Source organism: Pelophylax lessonae, assembly GCF_965119305.1.
Source record: "Pelophylax lessonae genome assembly, chromosome: 2".
NCBI classification, from domain to species: domain Eukaryota; kingdom Metazoa; phylum Chordata; class Amphibia; order Anura; family Ranidae; genus Pelophylax; species Pelophylax lessonae.
This window is the reverse complement of record NC_138769.1, coordinates 337813398-337827207: the sequence shown is the minus strand read 5'-3', so window position 1 is coordinate 337827207 and position 13810 is coordinate 337813398. Positions and strand designations below refer to the sequence as shown.

Below are 13810 nucleotides of genomic sequence, written 5' to 3'. Positions count from 1 at the left end.
ACAGACACATGAGCTTACAGGCAGAAAAAAAATGCATGTTTGCGAGGAGCTTTCAAGCAGAAAAGACACCTAAGTGCCCAAAAACAGGCAAAAAAAGCACAAAAAAAGCATGAAAAGGCACAAAAATCTCAAAAAGGCTCGAAAAAAGCACAAAAAAAATAGGAAAAATGAGGGAAGGGTTTGTGGAAAAAAAACCCCCTTATGCTCAAAAAAGCTCAAAGAAGCTCAATAAAAATGTGCAAAAGAACACAAAAAGCACAAGCTTCTTCAAGCATTTAGGCAGAGAAATAAAAGCTCAAATGTCTGTAAAAGCAGCTTTTTTTTAGCTGCAGTGTGCATGATCCCTAAGGTATACCCCAAGCATTTTATTTAAAGGAACTTCACATTTTTATTGTTGCCCTTTAATCCTTTATCTATTAAAGTGTTACTAAACCCAGAACCCTGCATTCACTATATCTGGTCTCCCACAGTACACAGAACATGGAAATGCAATTATTTTTATAAATATAAACTATGCCTTTTCTCATCAACTATTAGAGCAGTTTTGTGACTTCTATCAGTGTCTGGGTAAAGCTTGAAGGAGAAATTTTCATTCTCCTCTGACTGCCCTATGAGGCTCCATGACCCCTGGCTTTCTGTCTAGACAGTGCTGATTGGCTCTGTGCTGATCACATGCACACTCCCAAAAAGATAAAACAAACTTTCTAGCAATACACATCAATCTGAGCATGTGCAGAGTGCCTCCTAGAGCTCTGTTCTCTCAGCAGATGGATTGGGAACAGTGGAAGAAGGGGAGGATCAGAGAAGACAGGATAAAACAGCCTTTTTACACAATGTGGAGGATTAGCCACTTAGGTTCCAATCCACAGTGAGTATAACAAGCATGCTTTACTGCATATACACAGATTTTAATGTTGTGGGTTTAGTAACACTTTAAGTGCTGCCCCCAAAGGTTTCTTTATTTTGACATTAGTACATGTTCTAATGGTCAGTGTCCAGTTCTTCTTGCCATTTGATTGACAATCCCTTGCCTATTAAACAAAAAATTGGAGAAATGTATTTGCAGGGTTGCCAATAGACTTCAATGGGGTTCAGGGAGCGTTTGCAATTTCCAAACTTTTTTTTAACTGTTTTGCAAACATCACATGAAGCAAACTCAAGCACCTACTTTTCCTCATTGTTCACTGACAGGAGTATACTTTCAACCTTTCAAGAGTAGGAATTTATAGTACATCTTTGGGAGGTATCTTTCTGCTGATTTAAAAATCGAAGATAATCTGCGCTGAGGTGAAAAAGCAGTAAGGAGAAAGCAGCTACTGAACAATTGTGATACCAGCTGAAATAGAACAAAGAAACTTCAAGCAGCCCTAAATACAAAATAGGTATAAAGAAAACACAAATAAATAAAAAAAAAACGGAAAATTTATATCAATACTTACCGTAATTTTCCTTTCCTGATGGACTCCATGGCAGCACACGTATGGGTAGGCTCCGCCTCCTCTCCTACCCTATAGGACCCCACTCCCATAAATCTTTGCTCCATACCAGGAGCTGTGTTCCATAACTAGAACTACTCCAGCAGATGGGAGGGGACTCCTGCTGCCATGGAGTCCATCAGGAAAGGAAAATTACGGTAAGTATTGATATAAATTTTCCGTTTTCCTGACAGACTCCATGGCAGCACACGTATGGGAAATAACTAGCCATACACACCCGGGCGGGTAACTGCTGGTTTAACAGAAGAAGGTTTAATTTGCACCGTCAACAGACAAGACTTTTAAACCAAAGTTGACCGAAGATAAAGAAGCCGGTTCAACACAGTAATGCGACATAAAGGTATGAATTGATGACCAAGAAGCCGCTCTGCAAATCACGTCAGGAGCTACATGAAGAGAAGCTGCCCACGACGTTGAGATCCCTCTAGTGGAATGAGCTGTCACCACCTCTGGAGGAGCCAGTCCCTTGGCTTTATATGCCCACTGGATGGTCTGAACTATCCAACTTGCTATAGATCTTGAGGAAGCTTGTTTGCCCTTGTTTTTTCCACAGATGAGGACAAAAAGATGGTCTGACTGGCGGAAAGGAGCTGTAGTCTCCAGATATAGCCGAAGAGTTTCCCCCACGTCCAAAGGATGGACAGAATTTTCATCTTGAGATTTGAACGTGGGTAGGACAATTTCCTGGTTGACATGGAATACCGACATTACTTTCGGATTGGAGCCAAGCATCGGAACCAATACTGCCCGATCAGGGAAAAACGTAAGGAATGGTTCCTTGTAACCCAAGGCACCGAGTTCAGAAACCCGTTTGGCCGAAGTAATAGCCACCAGAAAGGCTGTTTTCATGGAGATGTTTTTAAGGAAGAATGGATCCTTCTGATTCAAGGTGAGTGAGGAAAGAAACTCCAAGACCGTAGGAAGATCCCACTTAGGGAACCTGGGCTTTCTAGGAGGTCTTAACCTAGTAGCGCCTCTGAAGAACTGGCGAACCAGGGAGTGTTTCGCCCATGCAGTCCCAGTGAAGGCCGAAATGGCTGAAATTTGGACCCGAAGGGAGCTTACTGCCAATGACAGGTCCAGACCGGACTGGAGGAAGCCCAAAATATCCTGGATTCCTGGGTCAGAGACAGAGCTAGATCTGCTATCCACATAATCCTTAAACTTGGACCAGATTTTTTCATAGACCTTGTTCGTGCCGGGTCTTCTGGCACTCATCATTGTAGCGATTGCCTCGTTTGGACAACTGAGCGCTTTCAATCTTTCCCTCTCAACAGCCATGCCATGAGATGAAGCTGTGCTGGGCAGGGGTGAAGAATAGGCCCTTGGGACAGAAGGTCCGGCCTGACTGGCAGAGGTATCGGGTCCCGACAGCTCAGCTGGAGCAACAGAGGAAACCACGGTCTCTTTGGCCAGAAGGGAAGAATCGCTATGATCTGCACTCTCTCTGTCCTGAGTCTGTGAAGAAACTTGAAGATGACTGGCACTGGAGGAAACGCATAGGCCGTTTGAAAATTCCAATGATCCGTCAGGGCGTCTACCCCGTAGGCCTGGGGATAACGCCACCTCGTGTAGAATCTCTCCAGTTTGGCATTGCTTGGAGATGCGAACAGATCTACCTCTGGATGGTAACCTAGAGACATGACCCATATGAAGGTCTCTGGATGGAGTGACCACTCGTTGTTGTCCAGAGCAGACCTTGAGAGGAAGTCTGCCTGGACGTTCTGGGCACCCGGAAGATAGGCGGCTGACAAGTTGGACAGATGTCTTTGAGCCCAATCCATAATAGGTTTCACTTCTTTCAGAAGAGAAGGACTGCGGGTGCCCCCTTGTCTCTTGATGTAGGCGACGGCTGTCGTATTGTCCAGTCTTAGGAGGACCGAGGCATCGGTCGCCAGATGCTGAAAGGCCTGGAGAGCACAGAACGCTGCCCAAAGCTCCAGCACATTCGAGACCACCCCGTATGTAGGGAAGTCCCATCTGCCCTGGGCCACCTCCGACAGGCAATGCGCTCCCCATCCCGTCCTGCTGGCGTCCGAGGTCATGACCAACCAGGACGCTGGAACGATTGAATGGCAGTTTAAAAGATTCTTTCGCTGAAGCCACCAGGTTAAGCTGTCCTTCATGGACGTAGTTATCCGAATGAGGACTTCTGGATTCTCGAAATTCCATTGTTGGAGGAATCCCTTTTGAAAGGGCCTCATCTTCCACTGTGCCCACTTCACCATGGGAGCCGTGGAAACCATGGTCCCAATTATCTTCATGCACTGGGATGCCCGGAGATGAGAGGCTGATAATGCCGGACGAATCCTGTTGCGAATTGTCGGAATCTTCTCTAATGGAAGGGAGATAGTGCCTCTGGAAGTGTTGAAGAGGGCCCCTAGGAAGACCAACGACTTCGTGGGTTCCAGATGACTTTTTTCCAAATTCAGGAGCCACCCGAACTCTTGAAGGGTGGAAATTACTTGAGATCTGTGAAGCAGAATTTGATCCTGATGTTCTGACAGAAGGAGCAAGTCGTCCAAGTAATGGTAAAGACGAATCCCTTTTGCTCTGATCAGGGCTACTACAGCCAGTAAGATTTTGGAAAAGATTCGAGGTGATGTGGTAAGCCCGAAAGGGAGACAGGTAAATTGAAGATGCACCTGACCCACTGCGAATCGGAGAAATTTTTGCATTTCTGCTGCGACTGGGACGTGAAAGTAGGCATCTTTCAAGTCTATGGATATCATCCAATCCTCTGGCTGTACCACTTGCCGAATTGTAATAAGTGTTTCCATCCTGAACCTCTCTTTCTTGATGAAGGTGTTTAGGTGTGTTAGGTCTATAACCGGCCTCCAAGAGCCGCTTTTCTTCAAGACCATGAAGAGCGGAGAGTAGATGCCTTGGAACCGTTCCTCGGTTGGGACAGGCACTGCCGCACCCTGGGCAACCAGGGATTCTACATATGTAAGAAGAGTTGACTTCTTCTCTTCTGAACGGGGTAAGGCCGTAGGAATGAAGCGAAGAATGGGGCTTCTGTCGAAAATCCACACATGTCCGTGTGATACGGTTCTGACGACCCATTGATCTTCGATCGAGGCTGCCCAGACGTGCGCAAACTGAAGCAAGCGTGCGCCTACCCGCACCGTCTGGACAGGTTCGATGTCAAAAAGACTTCGTCGCCTCTCGGCTTGCTGAAGATTTTCCTTTGGAGAACTTCTGCCCTGTAGACTGAGGGCGCTTCCAGTTCTTCCTGAACTCACGACCGGGCCTGTAAAAACGGGCCTCTCTGGCACGATCAGGATTTTGTCTGTTTTGAGGTCTTCTCTGATGTATCAACCGGCGATCCTGGGGAAGGAAACCAGATTTACCACCAGTGGCACGGGTAATAGCACTGTCCAGTTTATTACCAAAGAGGGAGGAACCCTCAAAGGGAATTTTGCACCAGGCCTGCTTAGAAGCAGGGTCGGCCAACCAGGGGCGCAACCACAAGGCGCGTTTGGCCGTGACAGAGGACAGCATGACCCGCGCCGCCAAGCGGATTATATCAATGGATGCCTCACCCAAGAAAGCCGTTGCCAGTCTCAATTCCTGAATGGCTGAACTCCTGGCCACCTCTTCGGAGACACTCTGAAGTGTAGCCTCCACGCTGTCTACCCAGGCTTCCATTGCCTTGGATGTGGCTGCCAAAGCCAGAGCCGGCTTACACGCCATACCTGCGGAGAGATAAATCTTCTTAAGATCTGTGTCAATCCACCTGTCAAGAGCGTCTTTGAATGAGACTGAGTCTTCCAATGGTAAGGTTACGTGTTTCACCAACCTCATCAAGGCCGCATCCACCGTGGGAGCGGAGTCTAGATGTTTCACCTTATCATCCTTAAAGGGATACATTCTGGAGACCTTAGATGACAAAGAGTTTCTCTTTTCAACTCCCTGCCACTCGTCTGTAATAATTTCTCCCAATTCCCCTAGGAGGGGAAAATGGGAACGCTCTTTTTTGAGATGTTTGAAGTATTTCTTCTGTTTAGCTGGGGACTCAGCTGGATCTTTCCATTTTAATGCCTCCTTAACCGCCTTAACTAGCGGTGGGACCATAGAAAGTTCAAAACCTACATTCTGGTCTGCCAAATCATCTTCACTGTCTGTAGAATCTTCTGACAGACGACTTGGTTGTGAGGTACCTGGCTCCACTTCATCCCTTGGGAGGAAACCAGGAGCCTCTGAAGAGTGACCCGAAAGCCTGCTCGAATCCCAATCTCTAAGGGATTCTTTTACAATCCGCCTGACCATAGCCTCCACTGGTTGTGCAGTGTCTTGCTTTTCCCTCAAAACCCTGGAATAACAGGTATCACATAGGGATCTATCCTCAGGGATATGGGCTCGACAGCCCCAGCATGATTTCCCTGAACTGCGGTCAGAATGGCGGGATTGCCGCGGAGCGACTGAACTGGAAGTGTGCTCATGTCGTTTAGACCTGGAGCTAGACCTATGACCAGACTTTGATGAAGAATGCCGATGGGCTGAAGGAGAACGATCCTTTGATCCAGAAATAGGGCGTTGGTCAGACCTAAAAGGGCTAAATAGGGAAAGAAAAACACACTTAGGCTCCATTCCACCAGCCAACGCAAGCAGGTAAGGGTTAAGAAAAACTAGCTCACCTGTTGCGCAGGGACTGGCCACCGGGGGGTGGTGAAGCATCCATTTGCAGATAGAAGCAAAAGCCTGCACAGGAAGAAAGTAAGCATACATGTACTGACTTTCGTCTCCACACCAACCCTTTTACCCCAAATGGCACCTGGATCAAAGCATGACTCACCGCTGAAGAGCAGAGAAACAGCACGGGGAAGCCACCGCAACGCCCGCAGACATCCCATTGTAAACAGGAATGACAGCTGCTTAAATCTCCCGGGCGCCGCAAAGCCACGCCCCAAACAACGCAATATCGTCATAGGAGATCGGGAGCGATGCGCGCGCATGCGCAGACGATACCAGGGCCAAGCCTCATCCTGGACAACCAATTGAAGGTCCAGCGAGGCAGGGGGAGGAGCCTAAGCGACGATCTGGAACGCAGGAGCGCTCCACCGCACAAACAGGAAATGCAATGAAACCAAAAGAAAGTTTTATACTTTACCACCATGACGATAACCGAACAGTCTCAGGCCTGGATGAATTCATGCGTGTGTGACAGGGCACCAGGGCCTATCCGCTCAATAGCAAGGACGTATTGGCCATCAATGCAGCCCACCTCTCATTCAGGATTTACGGCATCTTCAGCATTTTAAAATAATATTGCCCGGGTCCACCCGATAAATATCGAGATTGCTGGACATAAAACAGGAGGCATCCGACATCAACAAGGTCCACACGCCACCAGCTCGCCTGAAACCGATAGACGTCCTATAAGGTAAGACTTCCTTCTCGCAGGAGGAGGACGAAAAAGGAACACGGCTCCTGGTATGGAGCAAAGATTTATGGGAGTGGGGTCCTATAGGGTAGGAGAGGAGGCGGAGCCTACCCATACGTGTGCTGCCATGGAGTCTGTCAGGAAATACAGTATAATATAGTGCAAAATCAGTAATAGATTAAAAAAAGTTCTTGTAGAGTGTCCAGTAAAGTGCAAAAATTTTTGCAATACTATAAAATTGTGCAAAAACAGAAAAAAGAAGTCCTTATTATCAATGTGATGTGCTCATGCCTGCCTGCCAGCCGGAGCCCCAGTGGCATCCGTACAGCCTGCTACGTTGTAATGTTGCTGTATCTCTCGTGTTTTTAATCTTTGTGGATGTATTTTATTGGCATATTTTAATAAAATGAAGAAGTGGTTTGCTGTTCCACGATGAGTTCTTCCATCGTTTATTTTCCATTGGTGGCTCTTTACTGAGGCAGAGGTGATCCAAGCAGGATAGCGAGATCAGTCCGGTGGCCGTATGAGGAGGATCATTCATGTGACCACTTATGATCTAATGGTCCTGGAAGTGTGGTAAGAAGCTTTTTTTGAATGGTAGTTAATGTGGTGGAAGCACATTTTCTCCTACTAGTAAGTGGAGGACATTTGGCAAGAGCACATGTGTAAGAGAACGTCTGCTGTACCAGAAACCAGACAATGGCCAATGCGCATGTGCGAACTCGCGCAACCGCGCACGCAAGTTCCCACGAACGTACGTTAGACATTGGCGCCAAAGGGACTATTTAAACCCAGCCATTGCACTGCTCTAGTGCTGCTTTGTCTTCAGCCTTGGATACCTGTTACCTGTTTACCTGCATCTTGTTCCTAAGTTCCAGACCCGGCTTGTCCTGACAATTCTCTGATCTCCACCTGCACCGACCTTGGCTTGTCCCGTGACCTCTCTTCCTGTCTACTCCTACTGGCTTCTACGTTACCGATTGGCTCCTGACCCGGCTTGTCTTATCACGCTTCTGTCATTTCCAGATCCATCCATCGTGCATAGGAAGCTCCTCCTGTTACCCAGGAACCCCTGCTTCCAGCACCTGCTACCTGCTCAACACCCTGCTCATCGGACTTCTCTGGCAACCTTCACCAGTAGCCACCGTCCGCTCCAAGCAAGTCTCCAGGCGCTCGTGCTACTCTACACTCAGGTGTCCCCTGTCTGCACCATCAGGGGTCCCCAGTCGGAGGCGCAAGGGAGGCTTTCCTCACAGTGTCAGGCTCATCTCCAGGTATGTGATAACATGATATTTTTTGACACTTGGCAAAACACAAGATTGTTTAATAATATTGTTCTTTACAATATGGACCTTTGTAAATTTTTTTAGTATTGCAAAATGTTTTGCACTTTACTGAACACTCTACATGTACTTGTCACTTGTTTAATCCATTACGGATTTTGCACTATATTGTGTTTTATTTATTTATTTGTGTTTTCTGTATTTATAATTTGTATTTAGCGCTGCCTAAATTTTCATCTTTCTGTTGACTGAGGAAGAGGGCAGTGTAGTTAACCTCCCTCTATTCCTTCTTAGACCATATACTGTCAGTTAACTGGTGTAATTCTTCTGCTTCTATCTTGCAGGCATTCTACCATTTCTAATGTACAGTATACAGTATCTTATATAGTCCTACATATGTTGGCTTTCATTAGCATAGTCTGGTATAGCTTTCTAATTAATACAGTTTATCACTAAGATTTCCTCTCTCATGCCCTTTCTGTAGCGCTTCTCACATTTGTTTTTGAAGTTTCACCCCTGCACAGTTTGATCACTATTTATGCTCAGAGCTTTTTTTAACTTTCTCTGTAAACTCATCTGTAGGTGGATTTGATATGCATATACTTCCAAGTATCCTTTTTATCAGCAACATCAATATTTTAAAATTCAAGGACTGGAAATTCTGGTTTCTCAGATTAACACTTGAAAATATTGATGAAGCACTGTTAGTAGCCATCATACATCCGTTCAGATCTTTTTCATTTTTCAGGGTAGTATTTAATGCTTTGGCTGAAGCTGTTGGAAAGCTGCTTCAGATATGACTCTTACCAGTCAGAGGGTGCTAGACACATGGCTAAGCCCTTCTTGGTTTGCTGGACACAGTGACAGGAAATGATATCATAAACAAGTGGTTCCACTAGGAGGAACATTTATTTGAACCAACATAAACATCCCAGATAGCAATGATAACTTGCTACACATTTGTGGCAGTGTTGAATTGTAAGTCTGTTAACTTGCTGCACATGTTCACTGGAAAGTTGTACACTGGCAGAGAACTTGAAGCACAAGATCTAGTTGACACGTTTCCAATTTAGCAATGTAGCAAATTTGCAAGACATGTCTCAAGCAAGGGCAAAGTTACAGTGCTGAGTCTACAGCAAGAGCTCTGCAAGTCTACAGCATGAAAATTTAGCCACAGTGACCCCTGTGGTGGGGTGACTATTACACAACATAATTGAACCAGAACTTACAGCGGACTTGCAGAATGTTTGCAAAGGAAGCTGATCTGGAGTCATGAAATGCGGACTTGCTTAAATTGTGCAACACACTTGTTAAGCCTGGCAAGTCTAGCATTAACTTAGAAAGTCATTTTCGAACTTGCAGCACAATTGCTTGCTATCTGGGATAATACTACCGCAACTGTAGTAAAGTACGCATTTCAAATGCATGTGAATGCCCCTTTACCTCCATTACCCACAATGCCAAGGTTTCCTAGACATTCCCATGGAATAAAAATTCATCAGATGCCCTCCCTCAGCAGTTACTGTATGAATTCCCTCCCCAATAGCTACCAGAGTACTCCAGTTTCAGTGTGGTGGCTCTTTTAAATGGACCTTGGATTCTTCCAGCTGTTCCCCTGTGTTATTAGAGCTATCCTGGACTTCATTATGAGGAATGCTTCATTATGAGGAGTGTTCTCTTCTAATTTACTGAACTAGTGATTCCCAACTTGATTTTATGTTGTTATAGAGTCTTTTAGACCATGTCACGCAGCCATATTGTCATGCCTTCAGCTTGGAAGTAATTAATGTTAGTGGAACTTCCAATACCAATATTGTCCACAAGATGCCACTGTGACATAGACTGTTGTACAGCACTTTATGGTATTTCCTGTCCTCTATTGTTGGATATTAGTTCCACCCCTCTCTGAGAAAATCTCCATTTTAGAACACCTTGTGGACACAGCCAGACAGCATCTGAGGTTCCTGTGGGAAGATTCCTGAACCCTTCTCGGAAGCATCGCTGGTATGCTCAAAACTGTTAGTTATATACTCAGTGCATATATTGTTTATGTTTGTACGCTGATTGTATGCTTTGTCTGTTTATTTCCAGTTTCAACTCTATTCACAATCCTATTCGCATATCCATCTGACTTGTAACCTGTTCATGTGACCACTATTCTTTCACTGGAATAAAGCCTTAAGTTACAAAAGGACTGGTTATTGCAGGATTAAAGGTTTAGCTGTATGTTGAGCTGCACACGCCTGGGGCATACGTGTAGTGAGAACAGAACACATATGTTACCCTGATTTAGTCACAAAGACTTTGCTGTGCAGAGTCCATATTTATGCATGGTCTTTGTCATTAGAAACCTGTTTTTGAATATTTTGCATTGTATGCATGTTTTTGACATACTAAATCTATTTTCATTATTGTTTCTAACTTTACATATGTTTAGGAAATTGCAAGTTACAATTAATCTCTCTCTATTGATTTGGCCAAAACATTTGTTCTGTTAAAGCTTTGGAAAGCTTTTTATATCATGTCCTCAATATACTTATTTCCAAGATCATTAAAACAGGCTTTTCACTCACATTTTGATAAGGAATGTCATGAGAATGAACACACCTATTAAAATCTTTAACTGTTCAATTGAATAACTTAAATGAAGACTAAAATAACCTTCCCTCCAATGTTTATATGCAATAGATGTATATGGCCATTTGACCAGTGGTCATAACAAAAAAACTAATCAGGATGCACAAACTTGTCATGGTAGGTCAAAGAGTGCAGCTACACATCTATTCTTCCTGGCTGGAGCAACTAAATATATAATAAAATATATGGAAATGTTATCTGAAAGACATGTAATTTGGCCATTTTTTATTAACTAAATACATAATTTTACCTTTTGTTTATCCTTTGTTTGGTTTGAGTGCTGCTAATGTCTTGCAGTCTCTACATGTACGCAGAATTATAACTGAACTTAAAATATCCACTCTAAAATGAACCCTAAAACCAAATCATCATCGCTTCTGTTCAAAAAATAATACATAATCCATCATAGATCACAGCACAAAATAGTGCAAATAAACCAAAATTAATGACAAATGTGAAAGGTGAAACTTTAGTACAAATGATTGCTACAAGCAAGTGCTCAGTTAAAGTCCAAGAAATAAACTCCATTGTTGATCCAGATAAAGTGCTGAGGTTTCTCACAACTTCAAATTCATCCAGTGAATTGTGCTTTTCACCCTCTTGTGCCTGCACTTACAAAAAGATGTGGACCCCTTAGCAATATTGTGTGTGGGTCTATTGAGCTGTATATGGTAAGTGGGAAGATGTCACATCTCATGTATTTTGTGGCTTAGCACTCATATATGGAGAAGAGAGAATCCCAATAGTGTAATATAGCCTTGTTTATTAGTGGAAATCATTAAAATTACACTTACAGTGTTCCAGAAAAAGATGAAGTTCTGTAGCATAGATAGGTTATAGGATATAGGAAATATTTGTTAATCCCCCGGGGTTGGATATAGAACTGACTTCGATTGCTTCTTTTCCAAGAGGAATTTTTAGAATTTTATCTGACATGAATTTCCATTCTATTTTTATAGGTTTAATTAGCATATTTGCAACAGCTTTGTAGTATAGTGCACAACTGATGGTTCAAGTTATGGTTCCTATTTACCAAGAGATAGTTTTCCCCTGTTACCTTGGCTTGTGCTTTCTTTTGAATAACCATTGAATGGTCATTTTGAAATTAAGATATGTCATCTATAACAGAATAACTAGGGTGTAAAATACAAGACCCCCCCTTTCTCTTAGATTAGAAATAAGTAAGCTTTTGCTTGTTACTTACCATGTAGCTTATAGCCTTGAGATCAAGGTAGGTTGGCACTTCAACAAAGCAACTACAAAAAGTCATCAGTCTAAGACACATTTCACAAACTTTCTGTACTCCAAATGGAGTGTCAGGATCGAGAATTACCTGAAATTAATATACAGGAGTTATATGAATGTAAGTAATGTAATTGCACAATATTTCAGTACTAATAACAGTACTGGAGGACATCACGCACCATCTTGTCTTCAGTGATAGATGTTCGGCTGGAAGGCATATCGCTGTAAAAACTACAGAACATCAGAAAACTTAGGATCAAATCCATTGCCTGCAAAGCCAAAAATGGAATAACCAAAGATCTTCGATTCTAAAACACAGGAAAAAGAAGTGAAGAATAAATACAGGTATGTGTTTGTTCTAAAGAGACCCCCATCATATACTGTATAATATGACTCTCTTAAGCTGAATACACACTATACAACTTTTGTTGTTCCATTTCCTTTATATTTACCTTCAGCTATGCAGTGCAAGGGCCTGCCTGATTCCATACAAATTGAAGGTGTTAAGATTTGACCTCATATTATATGGTTTTGGTAAATCTAAAGGAAAAAATCTAAAGAAAATTGTATAGTGTGTATCCAGCTTTAAAGGTGTTCTCTAATATTCTGAAACAAAAGAGCTACAATATCTTTTTTTATACAACGAACATAACTTGATGCTGAGATTTAATTTACTGTATAAAGATGTTCAGACTGGCAAATCCCAAGATCATATTGCCAGTTTTAATGATTGCAAAACCAGAGCTAATTAGGTACCTAGACACTAACAGATGTGTTCAGACACATACATTGAGATCTGAGACTTGTGATAAACCCTCTTTAACTCAATTCAATGTATTTTTGAAGAAAATTTACATTTTAGTTAGGTGACTCCTGAAATGAACTATGTAGCAGAAGAGATTTTCCAAAGATTTAAAATGTAGGTTGCAAATTACATCACAACAGAGCTTACTTTAAGGTGACACTAAACTCTGGTTTAACCACTTTCATACCAGGCCCATTCTTGCACTCCTCTCCTTTATGTAAAAAACATAATTTTTTTGCTAGAAAATTACACAAAACCCTCAAACATTATACATGTTTTTTTTATTTTTTTTTTTTTTTTAAGCAGAGACCCTAGGGAATAAAATTGGGGTCGTTGCAACTTTTTATGTCACATGGTATTTGCGCAAAAATTTTTGAAACACATTTTTTTTTTTAATTAAATTAATTAAAAAAAAAAAAAACATTTAAGTTAGCCTAATCTTTTTGTATAATGTAAAAGATAATTTTAGGCCGAGTAAATAGATAAAATTGCGCACACTCGTGGAATGGCGGCAAACTTCGGTACTTAAAAATCTCTATAGGCGACATTTTAAACACTTTTACAGGTTACCTCTTTAGAGTTAAAGAGGAGGTCTTGAACTATAATTGTTCCTCTCGTTGTAATGTTTGCGGCGATACCTTACATGTGTGGTTTGAACGCCGTTTACATATGTGGGAGCGACATACGTATGCGGTCGATTCTGCATACGAGAACACATTCATGGGGGCGCTTTAAATTTTTTTTTTTATATATTTTTTTGTCTTTATTTTTTATTTTTACACTTTCCCTTTAATTATTTTTTATCACCTTTCTTCCTACTACAAGAAATGTAAACATTCGCCGGCTGATTCATTCCCCAGCTCGCCAATCACACGGGCGAGCCGGTAGAAGCACCAGAGGGTGGCGGGGGGGGGGGGGGGTTTGCTGCAGGGATCATTCAGATTTCCCCACTCAAAGT

General features: G+C 42.9%; 1 protein-coding gene across 1 annotated transcript in view; it reads right to left on the bottom strand.

Moving 5' to 3' along the window:
* LAPTM5 (lysosomal protein transmembrane 5) overlaps positions 1 to 13810 on the bottom strand; it is a 70766-nt gene that overhangs the window by 18410 nt on the left and 38546 nt on the right. Inside the window, exons 4-5 of the mRNA XM_082247760.1 lie at positions 12227 to 12355; positions 12007 to 12135 (exon numbers count right to left, since the gene is read on the bottom strand). Of these exons, the coding sequence (XP_082103886.1) occupies positions 12007 to 12135; positions 12227 to 12355 (258 nt within the window). The remainder of the gene's footprint in view (positions 1 to 12006; positions 12136 to 12226; positions 12356 to 13810) is intronic.